General features: G+C 47.6%; 1 protein-coding gene across 3 annotated transcripts in view; it reads left to right on the top strand.

Annotated features, from left to right (window-relative positions):
• The window catches only part of LOC138521882 (E3 ubiquitin-protein ligase TRIM39-like), a 204,988-nt gene that overhangs the window by 39,839 nt on the left and 137,429 nt on the right, over positions 1 to 27,720 (top strand). For all 3 annotated transcript variants that reach the window (XR_011283151.1, XM_069635043.1, XM_069635044.1), the window contains one exon: positions 15,953 to 16,183. Coding sequence is in view for 2 of the 3 variants with exons in the window: in XM_069635043.1 (XP_069491144.1) it covers positions 15,953 to 16,183 (231 nt within the window). In the remaining variant the exon portion in view is untranslated. The remainder of the gene's footprint in view (positions 1 to 15,952; positions 16,184 to 27,720) is intronic.

The following is a 27,720-nucleotide window of genomic DNA, read 5'->3' as shown; positions in this document are numbered from 1 at the left end:
ATGCCACGCATCAGATCCTGAACGGCCGCTTCCATGTCAACTTCGAGTTCGGTCGGTAGGCGTCTCAAAACTGTCACGGAATTCCCCCCTTCTCACCTGAGGCCGATCTTTGCAGGATATCTTGGGCGGTGTCTTCTTGCGGATGGGCCTGGTCTTGTATAAGCCTGCACGAGTCTCTTCCGACTCCAGCGTGCGTTCAAATTTCCGGGATGCAATACTCCGGGGATCCAGGAAATGAAGAAGGTGCGCAACATGGCACACGAGTCCAGGAAGCAAGAAAGAAGGGAGAGGGACAAGGAATGGAAGTGGAAAGGCCAGGAACCAGGATAACTATTCAGCGAACTACGGAGCACACATCTAGTCGCTACTTCGCAATAGCATTGAGACGCGCAGGGCTGCGGGGGCGCGGTCTATTAGTAGAATACGCTACGTCCGACGTGTAGACCAAGAAGGCATTTCACGTTAGACGGCCATGTTGGGAGTACCAGGGAGTGCTAGTACCGTTGTGATAAGGACCAGGAAGTCCAAAAGGGGCGCGTCCTGTGGTTCATGACACAAACAAGTTGCTATCATACAGGTCGGGCGACATTTCTGATAGAGTAAGTGCTAAGGATACAGTGAATGGAGGGGGGAGAGGAGAAAGGAGGGGACAGCAAGAAGAGGGATTTAAATAAGCAGACATCTAACCAAACAGCGGGGGGCGAGATACAACAGGCAAGCATACAGGAAACCAGGCGGGAGTTAGAGAAAAAGGATAGAAAGAGAGGTAAGGATAGGCAATAAAGATGATTGCAACTAAGCCAACTGCATGAAAACACCGCCTAATTTGAATAATGCTAAATACATGAAAACACAGCCAAATCTGAATTAAGCTAAATGCATGAAAACACAGCCAAATTTGAATTAAGCTAAATGCATGAAAACAAAGCCACATTTGAATTAAGCTAAACGCATGAAAACACAGCCAAATTTGAATTAAGCTAAATGCATGAAAACACAGCCAAATCTGAATTAAGCTAAATACATGAAAACACAGCCAAATTTGGAAAGCACCCAGATACAGAAGTTAGAAGTGGGTGTGAACATGCAGTGTAATCAGAGGTGCAAACATGGGGCACAAGCAGAGAGGGGGGCTGAGGCACAAGAGGGTAGAAGCGTGCCAGGAGTAGGGAATGTACCCATAGTTATGGAGGAAGTGTTATGGAAGTCCAGATTTCAAGGTAGAGTGAGGTCGCAGCGTCAAGGAAGTTCCAGTGCAGGGGTGACAAGAAAATACCTCTAGTAGCGTTCTGGTAGCGGACATGGAATAGACAGGGGCCTTAGATGCAGGCTTTTGAGGAAGGGCCGGCTCCGGCCTCCCGGTGCCCCCCATTGGTTGAAGAAGGAAACAAAGTAGCCAATGGGGATGGCTCGCTGAAGGAAGTCAATGCAGCAGGATTTAATGCAGTAAGCAAACCGCCATCTTGGAAGTGGCCGAGTGCCACAGGGCCATATGGGATGAAACGGAGGTGCCCTTGAATTGTAAGGCACCAGGTTAAAAAAACAAGTGCTAAACGGTCAAACGGCATACCGTGACCATAGTGAACAAAGCACTTCAATTATGCAGAGCATTCCATCCACGGCAAACAATTCAGAAACAGTAGCGCTCGCACACAGAATGAAATTATTGGCATGATATTGGGGCCAATGCTGGAGATGTGAGCCCCAGTGGCTTACCTTCAGGAAAAACACGTATTCAGCTGAAGTAGGGACCGCAAATATACAGAGCGTGCAGAACAGCTGATTCAAGGTGAGGAAGCAGAAGAGAGCAGAGTTGGAGGGGAGAGATACGAGACATCCCCTGAGAGTATGGGGAGCAGAGCTGGAGGGCAGAGATATAAGACATCGACTGAGAGTACGGGGAGCAGAGCTGGAGGGGAGGGATACGAGACATCTCCTGAGAGTACGGGGAGCAGAGCTGGAGGGGAGAGATACACAACATCCATTGAGAGTACATGGAGGCGGGAGAGATTAGACATCCACAGCCAGGTGGATGAGCTGGAAATCCGACATGGGGCGTCCTATGAAAGTAACAAAAGGCATAAATGGGGGTCAGAGATATAAGGGGTCACCCGAAAGTTACAGATAATGGAACAATAGCATAGAGACCTGCTGTGGATGCCATTCCATAGTAAGAGAGGTGGAGAGCCACGCAGGCAAGCTCACACGAGGCCGGGACTGGAAGTGAGACAAGAAGATACAGGCTGGATGACCGCAAGAGCACCAGATCATACCCCTGCAGTGAACAACAAGCATCTGACGGACACAGACAGGCCCTCATTACGACCCTGGCGGAAAGGGGTTTACGCCGGCGTAAAGCATGGCGTACCTTTCCGCCTGACTACGGCCCTCATTACGACCCTGGCGGAAAGTAACTGACCTGACCGCCATAGCGTAAATAGCGTTTCCGCCATTGCACGACGGAGTAAAGTGCGGCTAATTCCGACCCATCGGGCACGAGCACTACGCCATGGCGGAAGTGCAAAGTCCGCGATGGCGGAAATGTCCCCAAAACGCCCCTCACCGCCGTCGTACGGCGCCCTAGGTGCAATTCCGCCACCCATCATAGCGGTCACCGTAATGAGCGGCAATCGGAAAATACGGTGACCGTAAATATACGGAAACGGAAGTAAAAACATGGTCCCGGAACGGGAAACAGCACGCCGTACACCTATAAAATCAGAATTCCCACACAACCTTTAAAAATACTACCCTGAGACACATCCCAACCCGTCATCCACCCTAGTGAAAACAATAAAAATGGGAAAAGTAGCGAAGAAAGCGTGCGACCGCAAGCGGCAGGTCCACTTCTCCCGTGAGGACTCACCGTGCTCACAGAGACCCTCCAGGAGAATGCTGCCGTCGTCTTCTCGACGCAAATGACCAGGACGGCACTTGCGAACAAGAAGGCCATATGGGCCCTGGTGGCACAGCGGGTAAGTGCGGTGGGGACCGCACCCCGCAACCCACAGCAATGCAGAAAGCGATGGGACGACTTGCGGATACGCGTACGGAGCATACTATCCGCCAACCGTAACATTGCCACAGCTACCGGGGGAGGATCGGAATCACCCATCAAGTTGACCCCCTGGGAAGAAATCTGTGCCTCCACCATTGGAATGGAGAGCATAGAGGGAGTCGGAGGGATGGAGAAAGGAGTGCAGACATCCGAAGAATCAGGTAGGTGGCCCAAATAAAACAATGCTAAATCCACAATGTCCAATCATGTGAAGTACCATGTGTCCACATAGTGCAACAGAAACACATGGCCAGGAGAACGTCCACATACATTGGCCTGATAGCGCACTTTAAAACTCACATTAAATACATAAATAAATAAAAATCCTAAAAACACCCTCTACACGTGCAGCAGGCACACCCTAACTGCAGGCTGCAAAACAACTGCATCCTCAATCCACACAAAAATGAAACCACCTCCAAGGCCCTGACCCAAATCACCCTCAGGTACCACCCCAATGCATGTGATACATTGCCATTCCAATTTCCACAGACCCATTAATAACGCTCGCCCTCCTTTACTCCACCACAGGGTCCGATTCAAACGACGAGCTCCAGGACACCCCTACCAGCACACCTGCAAAGAGGGCCAAGACCAACGGCCAAAGACCCTCCACCTCAGCTGCACGGATCAAGACACGGCAGCAGCACAAATCAAGTGGCAGCACACAGGAGGGGACTTCAACAGGCACCCCAGCAGCCAGCATGCCCACAACAGCACCACCACAGGTCCCCCCAATGGATGCCACAGAAGGCACTGCTTCTGGTGGCAGCAGCACCATAGGTGACACTGCATTAATGGCAGCATGCTCCGACACAGAAAACGGTGATGTCGATGTAGGATCCATCCATGACCTGTCTCAATCCCCCTGTTTGTTTCATCCCGTACACCATGAGGATACCACGCAGGGGCACCCACAAGACGACGACTGGCCATCCCCCACAAGCCCTGTGGCAAAGCAACATGAGGTGATCAGCCCCTCTGTGACACCACCGCAAATGGCCATGGCACAGCAGAGGCAACAGTCCCTCGACCAGGTGATCGTGCAACAGCAGCAACTGGCCACGCTCCTCAAGGACCATGCTGATGAATGTGGGGGTTCTAAGGCAGCCATAGAAACATCTACTGAGACACTTAGGGCAGAAATGGAGAGAAGTACAGAGACACTAAGGGCACAAATGGAGAGAAGCACCGAGAGCCTGAGGGTAGAAATGGAGAGAAGCACCGAGAGCCTGAGAGTACAAATGGAGAGAAGCACCGAGAGCCTGAGGGGGGAACTGCATGCGACGTCCAAAGACATATGTGCTGAACTTGCCGCTGTGCGCCGTGTGCTCACTGAGCTCTCACAAACCCTTAGGGACATGCATGGACGTGAGCAGGCAGAGACATCATCCGTTGCAAGTTCCGTCCAGGACAGCCCCCAACGTAGATCTGGGAGGAACCTGCGCTCCACAGGCAGGGGTGCCCCTGATACACGGAGAGGGGGCTTGCAATAGCGTCTGCCCACTGACAATGAGCATCTTTGGACACTGGTGTTCGGGGGGGAGGTAGGAGGGTGGAGGGGGTGTGTTGGGCTTACTTGGGTGGCGGGTCGATGGGGTGTGTAACATAATTTCACATATGCTATAAACATTGCACAATCAACCAATGAGATGTGTGGACATTGATCTTTGTGTACGAGGCCTTTATAGGCGTACAGTCCATATTGTGCATGTTCCAGACACACACAGTGCCACAAGTCCCGTGTCCATGTATCAGCCACCAGGCGTGAGTGCTAGAAGCATGAATCTATGATAATCTGACGAATTTCACGGCCCTCCTGTGCCTCGCGGACTCCTTGAGGTGCTGCCACATCCCCACCCTCATCATGACCATCTTCAGGTGCTTGCAGTTCTGCGTCAGGGGGCATGGGCACATTTCTACGTACGCACATGTTGTGTAGCATGACACATGCCGTGACCATCTTTGCAACCTTCTCATGGCGGTACAGGAGTGCCCCGCCAGACCTGCTGAGGCAGCGGAAACGAGTCTTCAGTAGGCCGAATGCCTGTTCTATGACTACACGGGTACGTGAGTGGGCATGGTTGTAGTCCTCCTCATGCTGGTTCTGTGGGTTCCGGAGTGGTGTAAGGAGCCATCTCTTCAGTGGATACCCGGCATCACCTGTATGTGGACAATAAAGGTTGTTTGTGGAATGACATTGCTACGTCCGCACCCCCCCCCCCTTCCTGCCAGGTCATTGCCGCATCACATACCCCACATTATCATGCATGAAATGAGACTCACCGAGTAGCCAGGATCTGTTCCCTGCGTGTCGCTCCATGTAGCGTGGTATTGTAGAGTTCCTCAAGACCATAGAATCATGGGTTGATCCAGGAAATCGGGCACAACAATGTGTAATGATCCTGTTGGAGTCACACACCATTTGTACATTAAGAGAATGATATTGTTTTCGGTTGCGGTACTGGGCCTCCATGGCATGTGGGACAACCAATTCCACATGGGTGCAGTCGATGGCACCAATGCAACCCGGTATGCCGGGAAGTGCATAGAATCCCACTTTTGTGTTCGTAATTTCCTACTCCGAGCGTGGTAGAGAGATGTAGTCGTCTGCGTGCTTCAGGAGGGCATCGAGCACTTGCGATAGTGTCCGTGACAACAGTGGCTGTGAAATGCCATGCAACTGTCCGACTGTGTGCTGGTAGGTGCCTGTGGCCAGGAAGTGGAGTACAGACACCACCTTCAGTAGGGGTGGGATGGCGGTTGGGCTATCTATCATGCTGACAAGGTCAGCGTGTGTCATGTCCACAATGACGGTTATGGTGTCCCGGTCCAAACGGTAGAGGGTGTGGATCTGCTCATCAGTGAGGTTGAACGGATGTGCTCGGAGGCGTGGGATTGCGGGCTGCCTGCGTGGTGGTAGTGGCTGTGCTGGTGGGCCTTGCTGGCCCTGCCTTGCCCTCCTCCTCCTCCTGCGTCTCCTCTGTGCGGCCGGTTGTTGTAGTAGTTGGTGTTCGTCTTCTTCTTGAAGTTGGAGTACTTGCAGTGCTATCAGGTCCCCCAGGGCCAACATCGCTAGTCCTGCCGGTAGCATTTTGGAGTGGGTGTGGTTGTGGGAGGGGGTTGGGTGTGCAATTTATGTGTTTTCAGGCTGTATAGCCTCCACCTGTGGTGATTCATTCCACCTGTGCAAGCTGCAATCCCCTTTGAGCGTGCACGTCCCGCACACAACGCTGCAATTCGATGCATGGCATCTTGCTATTACAATCATGTATTTAATCCCGATGGCAGTGAAATATTGGTTCATATGTTCATTCTGCTATGGTCCCATTGTTTCACATACTATCTTTGCAGTCGCGAACAAACTTATTATTGAATATTGTATGCCGACTCCTTAGATTCCTCCTCTATTTCTTCAATATCATTTGTACATCCTACACCCAGAAGATCTTTTGAGTTAATGGCCCCAGTTACCTCCTCAGTGCAATTAACCTTGTCCGCAATGAATACCACTATGCAATCATTGGTAAAACGTTACGATTCTTAAGTGTCACTTCTGAGCACTTGGAACTCGAAGGTGTCCTTTATTGAGGGATGGATTTCCTCTTTAACAAGTATCCCGCTGTTAAAACCTTCGCCTACCAATATTTTAAATGAAGCTCCTATGAGTCAATCAATAAAACAACCAATACTTTTTAATAATCACATTTTGTCCTGTCCTCAAATGAGTCAAGTGTCAGATACTAAGGTTACTCTGCGTTCCCCAGAATTTTGTACCCTGGAACAAAAAAGATTATCTCATCAACAGTCCCATGGGAATAGTCAGTATGGGCCTCCTTGTAGCAAATAAGAAAGGACTCAGTGTTAACTAAACGGAGTAGGGACAGAAGTCATGAACAACCATTGCGAGACATCTCAACAGCAAACTCTGAGGAACCAAAGTGTCAGTATTCTTTAAACAATAATACTGACCTTCCAGTTTCTCCTCGGAGGTCCGCTGTATACCATTCGACTTCTTCTCATTGTTTACTATCCGAACGTTTGGTAGATTCAAATGTATTGTTGACATTGAATAGGTCTAATGTCTTGAGGTTGTTTGACGCTGTTCCTAGTTTACGTTCTATTCAATCTCGAGATATTGCAATGGTTGAATTTATTAATGATAAAATCTTGGATATAATTCTATTGCCGGTTCCATCGAGATTGGTATTCGAGACAATATGGGATGCAGGGAAACATCTGCGCCCACTGGGATATGACATATTTGAGGTTGACAGGGAGGAAGTCTTAGACTCCTCGAAATCCTTCCTTAGGGCCTCAAGTATTAATTTCAAACCCACTCATTTTTTGCCTCTTAGGGTGACATGTTCCCAGACAAATTTGTTGAGAACTAGAGGGATAGAGTTTATCAAACCAGCAGTGGTTGATTCTGGTAGGGAGGATTGGTCTTGGCTTCCTGAAGAATTGGTTAGTAGATCAAGCGCCCACTAGCTAAGCAGTCTGAAAACGACAGACCATCTAAAAATGCGTTCATGGAATACCAGAGGGTATAAACAACTGTTCATGAAAGAAGATAATCTGTTGGGTATTTTGGATATTATTTTTTTGCAGGAGACGTGGTTTATGGTTCCTCCCATTTTGGATGGGTATTCTCTTATTCTATCTTGTACGACTGGAGGTACACAAGGCCGCCCTACATCTGGTCTGTTAACTGCTTGTCGAAATGGAAGAGGCTTTGTTTAATCACCCTGGATGTCCCCAAACCCATTTATACAATTGACAAAATTGATATGGGAAAACACACAACGGGGCCCGGGGAGAGTCATAGGCTTATTTAATTAATATTGGAACTCAGCGGGGATAACCACTGAATCCTTTCTGGATGGGATAGTGAAGCATTTAAACATCCGTGCCTTAGATCCAAAGCTTTTTGCTGTGATAATGGCAGAAGATCTGAATTTCTCCTGTTTTGTTTGGAATGGTGCTGCAGCAGAGAAGGAAGCCACAAGTGGGTTGCATTTGTTGGAACTGAGAGGTTTCCACATGGTCAACTGGACTCTAAAAGGGGACGTCCCCCCCCCCAGCCTAGATTACTTTTTTGTCTCAAGTAACATTTATATGTGGATTGATGAATTAAAGGTTCTCCAACAAAGAATGAGCGATCATGATATGGTCTTAACAAATTGGACCATTCCGGTCATGAACCAAAGAAAGAAGGATATATATAGGCCTAGATTGGAGATTGGTTCTGGTAAAAACCGGTACAGGTGGAATGAGAGTTCCCTCGTTGCCTTTAACAATCAGTTGGTTAAAGGTTGTGCCACTAATACTTTTGAGCTGGTCCAGCAGCCGTTTGATTATATGATCGTGTTAAACCTCTTTATAGTTAACTCCAACATCTTGAAACAGAGTTTTTTTTCACTCAAGCATGTGTTTGATCTCAAAGTTCAAACTAACATCTTTTCCTATAGAGCAGAACTGAGATGGTTGACTTTTCCCCTTGAAGAGAGAATTATGAAAGTGAAATTACTTAAACAAAAGTTTAGGAATTGGTACAAGTCAACCCCATAGCCGAGGAAACCTGGGTAGCCCATTTAACTGCACTATTCACCCTTGATTTTTGTAACGACAATGTTCGAGGAAAGGGTGACAAATCATGAGTGGATACTTTCCTTTGACTTGGATGACATCTTGGAGATTATAGCTAAAGCTACTAACTCGCGAGCAACGGGTCCAGGTGGACTATCCAACGCAATGTTTAAGGCTTATCCACAAGATTGGCCCCATATCCTGGAAGCTTTGTTTCTTAGAATCCTCAACATGTTTCAGTTCACAACTCATTGTTGCAGAACATTCATTGGGAGTATATATAATTTCCAACGCTATGTAAACACACAAATGATTCAACAGAGCATTGTAATGGCTAGGCTGATTTTTCTTTTTACAATTTTAACATTTCTGCATCTTCTATCCTCACATTCTGGGTTCACACATGCACCCTTTTTGTAGAAATCTGCAGGTGACAAAAGTATTTTAAAAAAGGGAGAGAGTTATTATCTCAAATTACAGTTATTTACTTTCAATGTGGTATGTATCTCTGAGGAGATTATAATTACCTTTCCTGGTGAGATTACTACCTTAGTCTCCTCTCCATCATTGTCCCATAATGGTAAATCCCCTGTGTACAAATGACAGGGGCTACCATTAATTCTGTAGCATATAATGAATTTATGAAGAATATATCATATGGACGAATGATGCAGATAACTCAAGAACCGCACTTCTTATCTTAAAGTTTAAAATTTTAAAATACCTTAGTGTCACGTCTTTATCTTGGCTTTCATCCTTGCACAAAGATTATTTCTTAATTTTATAGATCTCAAGCATTAGAAATGCATTAGTTCTTCAATCTGAAAAACATTCAACATATTTTTTATATAAAAAATGTTGTAAAAAAGAACTATTCTTTTTCTTGTCGGATTTAATTTAGAAAGAGAGCATGTCTAGAATTCCCAGCACTACGGTAAGTAATTCAGTGTTAGAGGACCATCAAACCTTCTGTGTTATAGATATTCAGTTTGAACCTCACTTCATGCCTGTTGATAAAGATATACAATACTGAACTAGTTACTTACTTACCATAATTATGGCACAGTCAGTCATGAATTCGCCAGTATTTCCACCTCCCAAAAGTTTTCTCGTTTGAACAAACCTGGTATTTTATGTCCCTACCTAACCAATTGTCATCCAGGATGAATTCACACAACTGGACCAGCAATCTCATTCGGCTGCTGTATCAACCAAGCAGCTGTCTTTGAGGGAGATCACATACTATCGAGCACGGCGAAACTGGATGTGTGCAAATGAAAGAAAGCTGTAGGGGTACATATATCCGTGTGCGGAAGTTCAATTGAAGTCAGGTGTGTATTGTCAAAGGTAATTGCCTGACTCTGCCTCACCACGGTTGTCGGACAGGTCAGGTACATTGCTTGGGTATTAGTCTGTTTTCTCCCAGAGTGGGCGGTCCATGTAGCAGTGTTCGTGTAGGGAAGGGGAGGGAGTTAAAGTTCCCTGGTATCCTACCTGATAGTTAAAGGTGTTAAAGGGAAAGGGATACCGCGTCTCGCCATCAGGTGTACCACTCCCACTCCCCAAGGACCCCTCACCCAGATGATCCTCCCGCACTGGCCCACCCCCAGGGTCTGTATCCAAAGGTGATGGCCGTGCCCTGGCCACCTGAGAGAGAGATCCCTGGGGACTAGCGGGTGAGACACCCTCTGGTTTCTCACAGTAACCAGCGCCAACCAGCAAGGAACCGAGTAGCTACTACAACCCATCACCCGGCACTGGGAGTCGCCTCCAGACAATCGGCTAACCAGAGCCCTAAGGCCGAACGGAATTGGGGGAAGGGTCACGTCAGGATTTTTAAAAGGTTTCCCCCCCCAGCACCCCAGGTCAACAGTGAAATGGTGCATGAGAAGCCCTGCAGAAGAGGGGCTGGAAAAAGGCGCTATTACAAGGAGGCACGGCAACAAAGGAGATAGAGGGAGCGGGGCAGGACAGAGTGCGGAGGGAATTCTCTGGAAGACTATACAGAGGGCAAAAGAGTGATACCCACGCTATACCCAATTATGAAAATGGATAAGTATAAGGGCAAGAAACCAAACCATCAGTCTAAGATTGACGCATATAGGACAGGAGGGCCCAAAACACAACAAGCACCAGAGACAAGACCATAGTCGACAATGGAGGACAGGGAAAAACAGAATCTCAGGCTACCCAGGAAATCTTGAGAGCCGTACACGAGGCAAAGACACAGCTGGAGCAAAGGATAGATGCAATAGGTCTGGATGTCAGTCTCCGGAGGTAGTACCTGCATAAGTGTCAGCACGAGTAGGAGAAGTGGAAGAGCGTATATCGTCTGTCAAAGATGTAATGACCCCCTTGAGACATAATAAAAATGTAGAAAAGGACGCAGCAGATGGAAGAAAGATGGGCCCACATGGGCTGTCTAAATGTTTCTCAATTGAAAGGGCACATAGTACCAAGTAAGGAGCCACTGCGAGGCACCCCACCAAGACAAATCATTGCCAAACTGTTAAATTACCGCGATCGAGATGTAATCTTACAAGCAGCAAGAAAGAAGGGAACTCTGGAGTATAATGGGGCAAGGATTGCAATATACCCCGACTTCACCAAAGCGGTACAAAATGTGCAGCAATCCTTTAACGCGGTGCACAGGTAGCTAGGGGAAAAAGAAATGAAGTATGCCACAATTTATCCAGCAACACTCAGTCTGCGGCCCTCAGGGAGTTAGGTTCTTCACGTGCCCATGGGACTGGACAGAAACAATCGGCCAACAGCAATGGATAAAGCAGAAGGGGCAAAACAAAAATGCAGGAACAGAAATGGCCCCCACGGGGAGAAGGGAAAAGCAGTTGGAATTCAGGAAACAGCAGATATGCAAGATAGACTGCAAATAATTGACATTGATGTGGGCCCAGGAGGGGGGTGGAGTGGGGAGGGGGAGAATGTGAGCAACAACAGTGAATAAGCAACAGACTCAAGTCGGTAAAATTCAAGACTTCGGGTTGAGCGGCCAGCAGGAATAGCCCCCCTTGTAAATCCTGAGGCCCCTATCAAGGGTTGGGACGAGCAATAGTTGTTTTGGGGTCAACAGATGCTTCAAGTTGGGGGGAAGTATAGGGTGGGGGAGGGAGGTGTTGTTGGGTTTGTTCAAGAGGTTAAGGGGCAGGGAGCGAGAGAATATGGGTAGTTAGACATGCACAAATGCAGTTCGGTATACATCTTGACTTAACAACAAGGCAAGGGATCTCACTCCTGGGAAAGGACAACGCAGAGGCAAATGACACTACACTGAACGATGCAAGGAGAATGTAGGATTGTGAAATGCCGAAATGATGAGATTAAGAGAGGGGCTGGTGACAAACTATTTGATGAGGCAGAAAGCCTGCATAGTACTATTGCAGGAAACGCACTTGATGGCTCAGAGTGTAGGTTTCTGGGCAGGGGTCAATACACGGTGGTGGAACATGCAGGATACTACAGAGGCTCCAGCAGGGTGGCAGTCCACATCAGTTGTAGCATTCCATTCCAGTTGGGTCAAGTGTAGAGATAAGGGGAGGACGAAATCTGGTAGTGACCGGGGGAATTACCGGGGGAAGCAATTACCATACTGAACGTGTACGCACCTACACCATTACAACAAGACTTAATAAAAAAAATACAGGCGATACTGACAACAGATGGTGCAAATGTAACCATAGTGAGAGGTGACTTTACTGACGTCCTTCACGGGCGAATAGATGTTCTCAGATGGGGGAAACTCCCGGGGAGGGGAGACGCGCACCAAGCTGGTGACATTTTTGGAGGCAACAGGATTACAGGATGTCTGGAGAGGGTTACACTCCAGTAAAAGACAGTTTTCGTACTATTCCTGAGCACACAACTCGATGTCTCGCTTAGACTACTTTTTGGTTCAATGTACCATCACCGGGAGGGTAATAGAAGCGGAATACCTGACAAGAGGGATATTGGATTATGCCCCGCTGTATATTACGATAAGAGGGGAGGGACTGAAGGGGAAAGGGGAATGGAGACTGAACACATACCACCTAGGGATCGAGACAATACACGAGGAGATGAAAGACTACGCAGAAATACTTTGAATTGAATGAGAGCACAGTGAAGAGTGGCTTCACACTTTGGTAAGTATAAAACGGTAGTTAGGGGAAGGGCAGAGGCGGCAATAAGGCGATATTGGAGAGAAAGAAAGGAAAAGCTGGAGACACTAGAAGAAGAGGTGGCTAGCACAGAAAAGAGGCACGTAGACGAACAAGCAATAGAATCTAAAATAGAGATGCTAAAAGTTGCTGGGCAATACAAAGAAGTGGTGACAGATGAGGCAAAAAAGGCATGCTGGGCCATGAAAGCCAGAGTGTATGAACTCGGGTCCAAAGGTGGAAGGATGCTTGCATGATTGGAGAAAAGGAAGGAGGAGTCCAGATGGGTTAGGGGCATCGGTAATGAGGAGGGAACAATCTACACAGAAGGGAAAAAAATAGTAGACGACTTTGCACATTTTTACCACGGGCTATACAGTGCGGTCCCAGGGCCTACAGAGATCGAAAATGGGAGATACTTAGATGGTGGTGAACCTGCCACAGGTAGCTGAACAAACGCGACAAGTAATGGATAAAGAGATAACGATGGAGGAATACAAGAGGCAATTAAGAGCTTAAATTCGTGGAAACCCCAGGACTAAATGGAATCCCGACTGAATTTTGGAAATAAATCTGAGACAAGGTGGTCAAGCCAATGTGGGACATGTTCATGGAAAGCTGTGCACAAGGTACACTCCCACGAGACGTGAGAATGGCTACAATAGTGATAATACTTAAAAAAGCTAAACCCACCGATAAATGTGCCTCGTACCGTCCCATAACTTTGCTGAATGGAGAGGCAAAAGTCCTAGCCAAGATACTAGCAACAAGGCTAGTAGGGGTAATAAGCAAGCTAATGAACTCAGGTCAATGTGGTTTTGTTCCAGGAAGAGCAAAAGGATGAAACTGAGAAGGGCACATAACACTTTAGTATTATCTGACTCACTAGAGGGTCCCCACGCAATAATGGCACTAGAGAAGGCCTTTGGTTTGGTGCAACGGGAATTCCTGTGAGCAGCAATGAAAAGGTAAGCCTGGTCCCCAACTTCATAAAATAGAAGAAACTACTAAATGCACAACCACTCGCGAAAGTTAGAGTGAATGGGCACATCACATATCCCGAATCTTCCCGCTCCAGAGGGACATGAGACAAGGATGTCCACTGTCGCTGCTGCCATTCCTCATAGCGATCGAACCACTAGCCGAGCGCATTAGAGCGGATCCAACAATTGAAGGGTTCTGATGACCCAGGATCTGGGAAGATAAAATCTCTCTATACGCAGATTATCTTTTGATATATCTAGGGGATTGCAGAAGAACGGGCCCGACGGTAATGGATACCATACGGGAGTTCAGAATTTACTGCGGTCTTGAGAGTTAACTGGGAGAAATCAGTCATAATACCAGTACGGGGGGGGGGAGATGCAGTCCCTGAGGAATGCCCCCTCCGGGTGGAGCAAGGGGGATTTAAGTATCTGGGTATAACAGTGCAAAAGGAAGAACATGTGTTTCTTAAAAATAATCTAGAACCAATAAATCGCAGACTACAAGAAGACGCTGAACATTGGGCTAACCTACGTATAACACTGCTCGGAAGGGTATATTTATTTAAAATGATGGCACTGCCTAGACTGCTATATGACTTGCAGAACACTTTGGTGAAAATACCCAAGGCACAGTTCACAAGGATCGAAGCTATAATTAGAGGACTATTATGGGGTGACAAGAATCCATGCATAGCCCTGCGGATGCTCTCAAAAGCGGTATATGAAGGAGGGGTAGGACTGCCGGGTATATGGAAATACTACTGGATGGCCCATCTGGTGGTAGCAAATGAGTGGGTATTTGGAGGGGGAAATCTAACTCACACAAGACTGGAACTGTCGTGAATGGAAGGCCGTACCCCCTTAAAGATACTGTACGGAAGCTGGGGGAAGGGTACTCTTCCCCCCAGCAGGACCGAGATTGGTGCAGATCTGGAAGGAAGTCGCACACTCTATGGGATGGAAGAGGAAAGCTACCAGACAGTCCCCACTGTGGGAAAATCCCAATATTAAATATATACAAAAGCTAGTGAGGCAGCCACGTTGGGTGGAAAAGGTAATATGCAGACCGGGAGATGTAGTGGATAATAAAGAGATAACCCATGCCGAACAATGCAGGAAAGAAATATGGACTGGGCCAGGAAGAATTCTTCACAAACATGAGACTAAAACACACTGTACAAGCTCAATTTGAAGGGGAATTGGACTTCCCCCGAACACCCCCCATCCCCCGGAGATTAATCTATTCAGGGAGAAAGGAGAGGGGAAAGGGATAACAACACTATATCAAGTCATAAATAAACCCCCCCCATGTCAGACCTGAAAGGGAGATGGGAAAGAGACCCAGGAACAATAGAGGAGGAAAAATTGATAGAAGCGCTAGTGGCTACAAGAGAGGTTAATGTATCACCCAAGATGAGGCTCATACAATACAACATTCTGCACAGAGTGTACCATTCCAGAGATAGACTGCATAACAGGGGTAGAGTAACGCATGGCCGGTGTCTCAAATGTAAAAGGGGAAGTAGGAACATTCCTAAAATGATGTTACTGCATATAAGCATATAAGAGGGGAGATTGAAGGAAGTAGAGGGGAAGAGACACTGATACACATACCATTGATGGTGGTAAAAAGGGACCTAGTGGCAAAATGGGAGACCTAGGAAATGCCCACTTTGGGAACCTGAGAGATTGGAATGGACCATTGCAGCAGAATGGAGGAGACCACGTACATGAATAGGGGGGGGGGCATGAGGAAGTATCAGAAGATATGGGGGAAATGGGACATGGATGCCTGAGAGAAGGGGCACATCGGTACGAGATACTACAGGAGTGGGGAGGCAAGGGATAGAGGGCAAGGGAAGGAAGAGGGTAAAATGAGGGAGAGTAAGGAGGAATGGGACAGGACGAATGGTCAACCCTAACAAAAATGTGTATTTGAACAAGGATATGAGGAATAATGTTGGAATATGGATAAAACTTAATAAAAACTGGTTTATAAAAAAATAATCATTGTCAATTAGTAATTCATGTGTGTTAGATTTATGATTTTAAGAGTTATTGAGAGGGAACCACTACAGGTGTTATATGTAAAATATGTTATGAGAGTTATTATAATAATCAGACATATAATATGTGTCTATTGTTTGTTTAAATCTATTTTTAAGGGAAACATTATGAAGAAGAGAGAGAGCATCCTTAGTACATTTGAGCATCTGAAGCAGTTTCTGGAGAAGGAGAAACAGCAGCTGCTCAGCAGACTGGAGAAGGAGCAAGAGGAGAAGATGAAGAAGATTCAGGAGAAACTGACCCGACTGGAGGAGCAGCAAAGCACCCACTGGGGCCTGATCACAGAGCTGCAGAGGAAGTGCCAGCAGCAGGACGTGGATCTACTCAAGGTGAGAGGGGATCAGAAACCCATAGAACTAGGGCAGCAATCCACTCACAGGGGCCTGATCACAGAGCTGCAGAGGAAGTGGCAGCAACAGGATGTGGATCTACTGAAGGTGAGAGGGAATCAGAAACCTATAGAACTAGATCAGCAATCCACTGCCAGGGAGCTGATCTCAGAGATAGAACGGAGGTGTCAGCAGGACAGGGAGTAACTACAAATCCCCCTTGCTCCCAAAGGTACAGAGAAAGGAAACCTGGAAATGGTGGCCTACATGAACTGCTTTTCCCTTCTGTGAAGAAACAGGATGAAGCATTTGTAAAAATGTATAAGCAAAATAGTTCTAAAATCAAAAATAGAAAATCACCATTTAGAACTAACTTTGCTGTTTGGGACTCCAAGTCCCATAATCCTAAGAGTACTGGGATGAAGAAGATGGCTGAAGAGCAATGCAGACCTGAAGGTCAGGCAATTAGGCTTAACAGCACACCTGAAGGAAGATGAGAGGCTTAAAAAGCTCCCTCTTGTGCAGGCCATTAGTCGTGGTTGTGGCTGGAGGGGCAGTAGCAGTTGTAGTAGCAGAAGCAGCTGGGGCAGGAGAAAGTGGCAGAGGAAAGCACGTTGCTGGCAGAATCCACAGAAGTGTGAGGAAAGAAAGGACACCAGGATTTTTTCAGCTACTATTCCTGAGTCCTTTCGCCCCAAAGCCTGGATTGCAGAGGTTGCACAGCTGGAAGCTTAAGATTTGAAAGCTTTCCCCCATGTGAACCTGATTTGAGAGATTTCGCAGCAAGAAGCATGCAGCAGACAGTGCCTGAAGGCTGACATGCTCCAGGGGGTCATGGAGAGCGAACTCTGCGCCTCTGTGGTGGGACCGAAGGCAGCTTGCAGAGGGAAGTGTGCCGGTCGAGAAAACCAATGTAGTAGAAGTCCAGCAGCCAGTGACAGGGGCCCGAGAAGCCGGTGAGTGTGTCTGCGCGTTCTCAAGCCTTCAGGCATTGTCAGGCAGGCAACTGTAACCAGTTGCTTTCACTCGCGAGGGAGTGAAATTGACTGAAGCTGACTGGATTGTGTCAGACAATGGGAGTGCAACAATTGTACCACTCGCATATAGACGAATACGCTGTGGAAGGAGGTGTTGAACCTTATAAAAAACTGCTTTAACCAAGTTAATAATAGTTGCGTGTGCCTAAAAGTGATTTTAACACAAAGACCAAGCATGAGTAAAGTCACAATAACATTGTATCCTGTGAAACCGAGTGTTAAACCTCAATATTGTGACCCAAAGAAAACAAGCATTACAATAAGCCAAGAGTTGGACAATCTTTGCCCTCAGCCAAAAGAAGCTAAAGTAAAGGTTTCTTTGAGAATAACTGTTGCTAGAAGAGGAAATGAGGCTAATATAACATCTTTAAAGGTAGAGCTTGTAAATGAATGACTATGGTGTGAACGGAACAGCAACTAGTCATGAACTAACATTGTCAAAGCGAATAGAGGTTGAATTGAAAGTACTTGGTTTGTGGCTTAACAAAAAGACAAGAGTGGTTGAAAAGTGGACCTATAAGAAAGTTGATGTTCAGGAGATAGAGACATTGCTTGCTGTAGGGGAGGCATGGTATCACAAGTATGACACTGACATAATGGGTACTATTTGTAAAACCATTATTGAAATGGTTGGGGTCGGAGAAACTCCTAGTCTGCCCTATAACTAAGATGGGAGACGTCTCGACCATCAAATAATTAATAACGCAGTCCTAGTGGAGTCTGTCAAATCAAAATGGCCTATGTTAACAAAACCTAATGCCTGCCCTATTCTTTGTACAAAAGTGTAAAAAGAAGAAATGTATGCGAAAAGGAAAATCAATGTTGAAATATGTAAGTGTGGTTGAACGAGCTCTCCTCCCCATGTTAAACCTCACGGAATAAGGCTGTCCCTGTAGGCAGGATGACACACCCTGGCTCAGCTTCTATCACAATAAACAGTTCACCACATCGATCGAGGCCCGCCTGGCCTTCTAGATTCAAGTCTCTTTTCTTTGGCTTCAAAACAAGGTTTCATCAAAAACAGTTCCAGAAGGTTCCCCTCTGCCGGGCTCAGAACTCACAAAAAATAAAGTTCAACACAAAGAAGCAAGGGGCTCCTTTCCCCAAGCTTGTCTCACTTTGGGTCTCCCTATGTCAGGCTTGGACCCCTCAACATATATAATTCAATGCGAACAAGCAAGGAGGCTCCCTTCCCCAAGCTTGTCTCACTTCGGGTCTCCCTCTGTCGGGCTCAGACCCCTTTTCAGAATATAGTTCCACACAAACAAGCAATGGGGTTCCCTTCCCCATGCTTGTCTCACTTTGGGTCTCTCACAGTCGTGCTCAGACCCCTTTTCAGAATGTCTCTTCAATTCAAGCAAGTCGAAGACTTTCGATTGTGCGATGGATTGAACTATGACCTTCGCAGGACCACTTCGACTAAATGTTCAACTTTCACTTCCCCCCCTTTCTCTGGGAGTTCTTCTTTATTTCACTTTTGCTGATCATACGCTTATGTTTCAAACAGTTCACTTGTAACAGAGACTTTCGAGTGGGCTACTTCCTTTCACCAGACCACTCCGTTCCTTAGTATCGCTGTCTTTGTAGCTACTTGTTCACTTTAAAGTTCATTGAGAGGTCTGCGTTTCATTCACACGCGCGTGGCCTCCACTTGTGGTAAATGTTGCCACTTCAAAAACCTCTAACACACACCAGTCTTTCAGATCGCTTTCCGAACTCACCGGCTGTGTGCGTCTCTTCTGAGTGGCTCTCTGGCAGCCTAGGAACACAATGCAATCTTCACTTGTGGGATCTGGCCTTCTCCACGTGTTGTCCGCGGCCTGTCGCCGGCAATGACCTCTGGTAAGGAACTCTTGGGGTTTCTGTCACAACCCAGAGGTTGATTTCTGGTCGTTGCAGATAATCCTTCCCCACTCTTCTAGGGAAGTTCCTTTCTTTCAAGGAATCTGGGGTCTTTTAGGTGATGTGCCAAAGACTTCCCTCCCAAGAGCTCAGCCTACAGGGATCAATACACCTGGCAGGCCGGGGGCTTGAGTGAAAAGGCCGGAGCAGAATCGTCAGAGCTAGAGGAACAAAGAATGAAACAGTTGTTCAGGAAATGCAGCCAAGTAGTGCCGGAGAATAAACAGCCGACACCGCCCACAATTACCCACTCTTACCTGCTCCGTAGGAATGATATACCAGTAACCTACTGGTATCGAAGTGCAGAAAACAAGGAGGATGAAGAGTGAAGGGAAGGTGTGCCAGTATCCTAGGAACACCACGGTGGAAGCAGCAGAGCGTCTCAATTAGGTTCAAAAGCAATCAAAAGTATAAACAGCAGAGCGTCCCAAATTAAGGTTCCAAGCAATCCAAATGTAAACAGCAGAGCGTCCCAAATTAAGGTTCCAAGCAATCCAAATGTAAACAGCAGAGCGTCCCAAATTAAGGTTCAAAGCAATCCAAATGTAAACAGCAGAGCGTCCCAAAAAAGGTTCAAAGCAATCCACAGTGTAAACAGCTGAGCGTCCAAAACAAATGGACAAAGCAATAGGTGTGGACCAGGAAAGAAATGAAATGATCAGGGAAGCGAGCGTTAATCTCACGCTATTTCCCTTTCGCAAATGTTCGGGTTAACGGGTCACCAAAACTTGAGGATTCAGAAGTGGGAGGTCAATAATGGGTAAGCCGGGTTCATATAATCCAAGGGGAACAATCGAGGGAGGGAGGCGTCGGGAGACAGACAAGGACAATAACGTGATTCAAGCGCCGGGTAGTCAGGAAGTCAAACAGGAATCCGGGAACAGAGCTCGTAACTAAGAGCAGTTTAGGAGCACTCGACCTCCGGATAGATGGAAGTTAAATGAAGTTCCCAACCAATGAAAACACAGCAACGTCATGCGTGTACGTCACGTGGTTGTAACAGTAAGAGTTGTGGGAGTTGTGGTTCCAAGACGTTTACGTGCCGGATAGCGCTCAGACAATCGCCAAGGCAGCTTCCAATTTAGCCGAGACGTGACAGTACCCCTCCACAAAGAGCGCTCTCTCCTGAGTCTTCGCAAACGTTGAGACCAAAAGGCACGCAACAAATGGGGTGCGTTCAAATTAGAGGCCGGTTCCCAGGACCTGTCCTCCGGACCGTACCCCTTCCAATCAATCAGGTAAGACCGGACCCCACGACATAGGCGAGTGTCCATGATAGCACGCACCTCATACTCGTCCTCTCCATGGACGGTAACCGGGGCGGGGACAGCAGGCAACCGTGTGCCAGGAACAAAAGGGCGAAGCAAGGAGACATGGAACACCGGGTGCACCCGCCAATGAGATGGTATCTCTAGGCAAACAGTGACAGGGTTAAGGCATTGTATAATCGTATAAGGACCCAGGTAACATGGCAACAGTTTCCTCTTACCTTTAATGGCCAGATGTTTTGAAGAGAGCCACACACGGTCACCACAAGAATACGAAGGAGCCGGTGCGCGTCGCTTGTCAGCCTGCATTTTGGTACGACATTGCGCAGCTTGTAAATGAGATAACACAGATTTACGGATGGCCAGCAAGGAATCCTTCACAGCATTAGCTGCGGGAAACTGTTTTAAAGAAGGCAAGACAGGCGGCAGAGTCCTTGGGTGCAGACCATATAAAGCATAAAACGGAGAGCAGCCAATCGATGAATGGATAGAATTGTTATAGGCAAATTCTGCTGCACCTAGCAGTGAAAACCAATTAGACTGATGTTGCAGACACAGACAGCGAAGAAACTGTTCCATAGTGCCATTGGTACGTTCAGTCTGGCCATCCGTCTGAGGATGGTAGGCCGAGGACAAGCGGGCATCAATACCCAAAGATGAAGTAAGGGAGCGCCAGAAGCGAGAGGTAAATTGAGACCCCCGGTCAGATATCAGAACCGTAGGAAGGCCAAAAAAACGCACCACATGGTCAAAAAACAGACTCGCTAACATAGAAGCAGTAGGTATTCCTGAGCACGGAATAAATCGTGCCATTTTGGTGAAAACGTCCACGACTACAAGAATGGTGGACATCCCCCCAATACAAGGGAGTTCCACCACAAAGTCAAGGGTGACCGTATGCCACGGATACGGGGGTAATTGCATGTTCATTAGAAGACCCACGGGTTTACCTGGTGGTCTTTTGCACTGTGTACATACGGCACACTTGGAGACATATGTTTCGGTGTCCTTTTTCATACCTGGCCACCAACACCATCGGTGGAGAAGGTCATATGTTTTAGCCCGACCAGGGTGAGCTGCCAACGGGAGATCATGGGACCATTCGAGGGCTTTTCTCCGGGTTTGATTATCAGGCAGGTATAGTAGGCCTTTAACATATGGTAGACCGGTGATGAGTTCGGCGTCCAACTCTTTAAGTATAGTAGCATGATCCTTGGCCCATCTCCTTAACTCATCTAGGATGGACGGAGAAACCGAACAAACACACACTACAGTCCCTGAGGACAATACTGGGGTTGATTGTTTCATAGTTTCCATATCCGTACCAATACGTGATAAGGCGTCCGCCTTTCCATGTAACGGACCGGGGCGATATGTCACCGTGAAATCAAACATGGTAAAAAACAAATGCCACCGTATTTGCCTAGCATTGGTGCATTTCACATGGGACAATGCTTGGAGGTTCCGATGATCCGTGTACACAGTAATGGGATGCTTAGCACCTAATAGATGATGTCTCCATTCATTGAATGCCACCTTAATCGCCAGTAATTCTCTCTCCATGATTGTATAATTACATTCGGCTGGCGTTAGTTTCCGGGAATGGAAAGCCACCGGATGTAGTCGATGGGTAGCCGGACAAATCTGCGACAGGATGGCCCCCACGGCAATTGCAGAGGCATCGGCTTCCACGATAAATGGAAGGGCCGGATTAGGGTGTTGCAAGACGGGGGCAGTGGTAAAAGCCTCCTTCAGTTTGTGAAATGCAGACTGCGCTTGTTCATCCCAAAGGAAAGGGACCTTCGGACTGGTCAACCGAGTCAGTGGCGCAACTATCTCGGAAAAGGAAGCGATGAAACGTCTGTAGAAGTTAGAGAAACCCAAGAATGATTGAAGGGTTTTTACTGAAGTCGGGACAGGCCAATCCAGTACTGCCCGGACCTTGGAGGTGCACATAAGCACTCCCTTTTGGGATATTTGAAAACCCAGGAACTCTACAGACGATGCATGGAACACACACTTCTCCAGCTTAGCAAAGAGAGAGTGTTCCCTTAGACGAAGCAGGACAGAGCGTACATGTTGTATGTGTTGTGGTAAGGATTCTGAATATATCAGGATGTCGTCCAGATATATTACGACGTAACAATCCAACAAGTCCCTGAAAATATCATTAACAAAGTGTTGGAACGTCGCTGGGGCATTGCAAAGCCCGAAGGGCATTACACAATATTCATAAAGCCCGAACTTCGTCTTGAATGCGGTTTTCCATTCATCCCCCTTACGTATCCTCACCAAGTTGTATGCTCCCCGTAAATCCAACTTGGTGAAGACGGTAGAGGAGGTCATTTTATCAAGGAGCTCTGTGATAAGTGGTAGAGGATACTGGTTTTTGATCGTGACATTATTGAGAGCACGATAATCCACACATGGGCGTAAATCCCCTTCCTTTTTAGGTACAAAGAAAATCGGAGAGGCTGCTGGTGAACGGGATGGACGTATGTGTCCCAAGCGCAATGCATTGTCCACATAGTCTCGCAGGTGTTCTTCTTCCTTTTGAGTGAGCGAATAGATACGACCGTGTGGAATGACTGCCCCAGGGATGAGATCGATGGGGCAGTCGTATTCTCGGTGTGGAGGCAGTTTTTCTGACAAGCCTTTATCAAACACATCCGAGTATTCTCGGTATTCCGATGGAAGCACATGGCCCGGGATAGAGGATAAGGCACTGATGGAAGGAATACTAGTCACCAGGGCCAGGCAAGGAGAGAAGACTGCTGCCTCGTGAGACCCAAGGCATTTCTGTATGCAAAATGAGGATGAGAACCGCACGGTTTGTTCAACCCAATCAATTACGGGATTATGAGTTTGCAGCCAAGATAGACCCAGAATCATACCGAACTGGGGGGCCGTTATAAGGTCAAATGTGATAGATTCCGAATGACCTTGTAAGGTGGACATTTGTAGGGAAGTCGTTTGCTCCGTGACTTGTCCGGATATCAAACGGGAACCGTCTACAGCATGTATGTCCTCGGGTCGTGTTTTGGGAATTATGGGTAGTTTGTAACGTTCGGCCAAGCCAGAATCCATATAATTCCCACTAGCCCCGGAGTCTATCATTACAGGTTTGGAAAATGGTTTGATGCCAGGGGCCTTGAAACACATCGTAAGATATACATGTGAAGATGGAAAACACATATCCGAGCCTGGGTACATTTGACTCATCCTGAAGGCCCGGTTTACGGACGAGTCCTGGCGTTTCCCGCCGGTTTGGCGGGTCTTTTAGGACATATACGAATATAATGTCCTGACTGGCCACAATAGAAGCATAGGTTGTTCAGCACCCGTTTCTCTCTTTCAGCCTTGGACAATGGACCCCTGATGGCCCCGATTTGCATGGGTTCGGCTTCACCTTGAGAAACAGGAGTCGTGCCATCTGCTCGCGAAGAGGTACGAATATCGGGATACCGACGTTCGCCCCTTCTTTGCCGAATCCGAGCATCGACTTGAAGGACCAGGTCGAGTAACTCAGGAAAACCTGGTGGAAGGGCGGGCACCACTGATAAGGCATCTTTTAGATCATCCGACAGACCTTTGTAGAAAACAGCCGCTTTCTTCTGTTCTGGCCACGTGGTTTCAGCCGCCAGCTGGTTAAAACGAGCCAGGTAGGTCAAGAGATCCGTTTTGCCTTGAGTAATAGCCAAGAATTCCAAATCCGAAGTTTGTGCTTTGTATCGCATATCAAAAACACTGTTCATGGAATGAATTAACATATCGAAGTCATAAAGAGCCGGATCATTGGCTTCCAGCAACGGGTTAGCCCATGCTGCGGCGGTGCCACCGAGATGGGAGAGAACGAAGGCCGCCTTAGTAGTAGCGTCTGGAAATGCCAAGGGACGACAAAGAAAGTGGAGGCGACACTGATTCACAAAAGTCCGATACGCCTTGGGATCCCCCAAAAAGCGTTCGGGTGGGGCCAAAGGAAAAGGCCCAGGAAGAACAACCGGAGCTGGAGCCGGAGGGGATACAGGAGGAGGTGCTGCTGCAGCGGCATCACCGAATTCCTCATCATGGGGTAATGGCTGCACGAAGCTCTGTAATACATCCATGCGTTGATGTAAAGTCGCATGGGCGGAGGCCATATCGGTGCGCAAGGCGGAAAAAGCCTGCATGAGAGCTGCCATCGGGTCTGATGCAGCCTCCATAACAAATAGGCGTTATTGTAAGGCTCCTAAATCTGTCACAACCCAGAGGTTGATTTCTGGTCGTTGCAGATAATCCTTCCCCACTCTTCTAGGGAAGTTCCTTTCTTTCAAGGAATCTGGGGTCTTTTAGGTGATGTGCCAAAGACTTCCCTCCCAAGAGCTCAGCCTACAGGGATCAATACACCTGGCAGGCCGGGGGCTTGAGTGAAAAGGCCGGAGCAGAATCGTCAGAGCTAGAGGAACAAAGAATGAAACAGTTGTTCAGGAAATGCAGCCAAGTAGTGCCGGAGAATAAACAGCCGACACCGCCCACAATTACCCACTCTTACCTGCTCCGTAGGAATGATATACCAGTAACCTACTGGTATCGAAGTGCAGAAAACAAGGAGGATGAAGAGTGAAGGGAAGGTGTGCCAGTATCCTAGGAACACCACGGTGGAAGCAGCAGAGCGTCTCAATTAGGCTCAAAAGCAATCAAAAGTATAAACAGCAGAGCGTCCCAAATTAAGGTTCCAAGCAATCCAAATGTAAACAGCAGAGCGTCCCAAATTAAGGTTCCAAGCAATCCAAATGTAAACAGCAGAGCGTCCCAAATTAAGGTTCAAAGCAATCCAAATGTAAACAGCAGAGCGTCCCAAAAAAGGTTCAAAGCAGTCCACAGTGTAAACAGCTGAGCGTCCAAAACAAATGGACAAAGCAATAGGTGTGGACCAGGAAAGAAATGAAATGATCAGGGAAGCGAGCGTTAATCTCACGCTATTTCCCTTTCGCAAATGTTCGGGTTAACGGGTCACCAAAACTTGAGGATTCAGAAGTGGGAGGTCAATAATGGGTAAGCCGGGTTCATATAATCCAAGGGGAACAATCGAGGGAGGCAGGCGTCGGGAGACAGACAAGGACAATAACGTGATTCAAGCGCCGGGTAGTCAGGAAGTCAAACAGGAATCCGGAAACAGAGCTCGTAACTAAGAGCAGTTTAGGAGCACTCGACCTCCGGATAGATGGAAGTTAAATGAAGTTCCCAACCAATGAAAACACAGCAACGTCATGCGTGTACGTCACGTGGTTGTAACAGTAAGAGTTGTGGGAGTTGTGGTTCCAAGACGTTTACGTGCCGGATAGCGCTCAGACAATCGCCAAGGCAGCTTCCAATTTAGCCGAGACGTGACAGTTTCCAACCCGCTGCTTCCGTCCCTCGGTCTGTCGTTCTGCTCCAGTCGGCTTGCCTTCTTCCCAGAAGCCCTGCTCGTACTCGTATTCCGCCTTGCTCAGAGTGTGTCTTTGGGTGCTGCCTATTATTCATGTGAGGAGAGCTAATAGGTATCAGGTGTATGCACTTGGTATCGAGTGCCTGACTTTGCCTGACCCGATTAGCAGGACGGGTCCAGTATGATGTGTGTAAGTGGATGTTATTACTGCCAGTCACCCTCTGTCCAGTGTTTTTGTAAAAAGGGGGGCGGGGGAGTTGGGACCTGGAGCATCCTAAAACATAGGATGGGTTCGAAATGGAAGTCCTGGTATAAAGTGACCCAGGCAGAAGTGGAAGTGGAAGTCATGGTATAAAGTGACCCAGGCAGAAGTGGAAGTCCTGGTATAAAGTGACCCAGGCAGAAGTGGAAGTGGAGGTCCTGGTATAAAGTGACTCAGGCAGAAGTGAAGTCCTGGTATAAAGTGGCCCAGGCAGAAGTGGAGGTCCTGGTATAAAGTGACCAGGCAGAAGTGGAAGTGGATGTCCTAGTATAAAGTGACCCGGGCAGAAGTGGAAGCGGAAATCCTGGCATAAAGTGACCCAGACAGAAGTGGAAGTCCTGGTATGAAGTGACCCAGGCAGAAGTGGATGTGGAAGTCCTGGTATAAAGTGGCCCAGGCAGAAGTGGAGGTCCTGGTATAAAGTGACCCATGCAGAAGTGGAAGTGGATGTCCTAGTATAAAGTGACCCGGGCAGAAGTGGAAGTGGAAATCCTGGCATAAAGTGACCCAGACAGAAGTGGAAGTGGAAGTCCTGGTATAAAGTGACCCAGGCAGAAGTGGAAGTGGAAGTCCTGGTATAAAGTGACCCAGGCAGAGGTGGAAGTGGAAGTCCTGGTATAAAGTGACCCAGGCAGAAGTGGAAGTGGAAGTCCTGCTATAAAGTGACCCAGGCAGAAGTGGGAGTCCTGGTATAAAGTGACCCAGGCAGAGGTGGAAGTGGAAGTCCTGGTATAAAGCGACCCAGGCAGAAGTGGAAGTGGAAGTCCTGCTATAAAGTGACCCAGGCAGAAGTGGGAGTCCTGGTATAAAGTGACCCAGGAAGAAGTGGAATTGGAAGTCCTGGTATAAAGTGACCCAGGCAGAAGTGGAAGTGGAAGTCCTGGTATAAAGTGACTCAGGCAGAAGTGAAGTCCTGGTATAAAGTGGCCCAGGCAGAAGTGGAATTGGAAGTCCTGGTATAAAGTGACCCAGGCAGAAGTGGAAGTGGAAGTGGAAGTCCTGGTATAAAGTGACCCAGGCAGAAGTGGGAGTCCTGGAATAAAGTGACCCAGGCAGAAGTGGAATTGGAAGTCCTGGTATAAGGTGACCCAGGCAGAAGTGGAAGTGGAAGTCCTGGTATAAAGTGACCCAGGCAGAAGTGGAAGTGGAAGTCCTGGTATAAGGTGACCCAGGCAGAAGTGGAAGTGGAAGTCCTGGTATAAAGTGACCCAGGCAGAAGTGGGAGTCCTGGTATAAAGTGACCCAGGAAGAAGTGGAATTGGAAGTCCTGGTATAAAGTGACCCAGACAGAAGTGGAAGTGGAAGTCCTGGTATAAGGTGACCCAGACAGAATTGGAAGTCCTGGTATAAAGTGACCCAGGCAGAAGTGGAATTGGAAGTCCTGGTATAAAGTGACCCAGGCAGAAGTGGAAGTCCTGGTATAAAGTGACCCAGACAGAAGTTGACGTGGAAGTCCTGGTATAAAGTGACCCAGACAGAAGTGGAAGTGGAAGTCCTGGTATAAAGTGACCCAGACAGAAGTGGAAGTCCTGGTATAAAGTGACCCAGGCAGAAGTGGAATTGGAAGTCCTGGTATAAAGTGACCCAGGCAGAAGTGGAAATGGAAGTCCTGGTATAAGGTGACCCAGGCAGAAGTGGAAGTGGTAGTCCTGGTATAA

This window comes from Ambystoma mexicanum, chromosome 13, assembly GCF_040938575.1.
Source record: "Ambystoma mexicanum isolate Mex_15411 chromosome 13, UKY_AmexF1_1, whole genome shotgun sequence".
Taxonomy (NCBI): domain Eukaryota; kingdom Metazoa; phylum Chordata; class Amphibia; order Caudata; family Ambystomatidae; genus Ambystoma; species Ambystoma mexicanum.
Note: the sequence above shows the minus strand (reverse complement) of the source record. Positions and strands in the feature narration are given on the sequence as shown.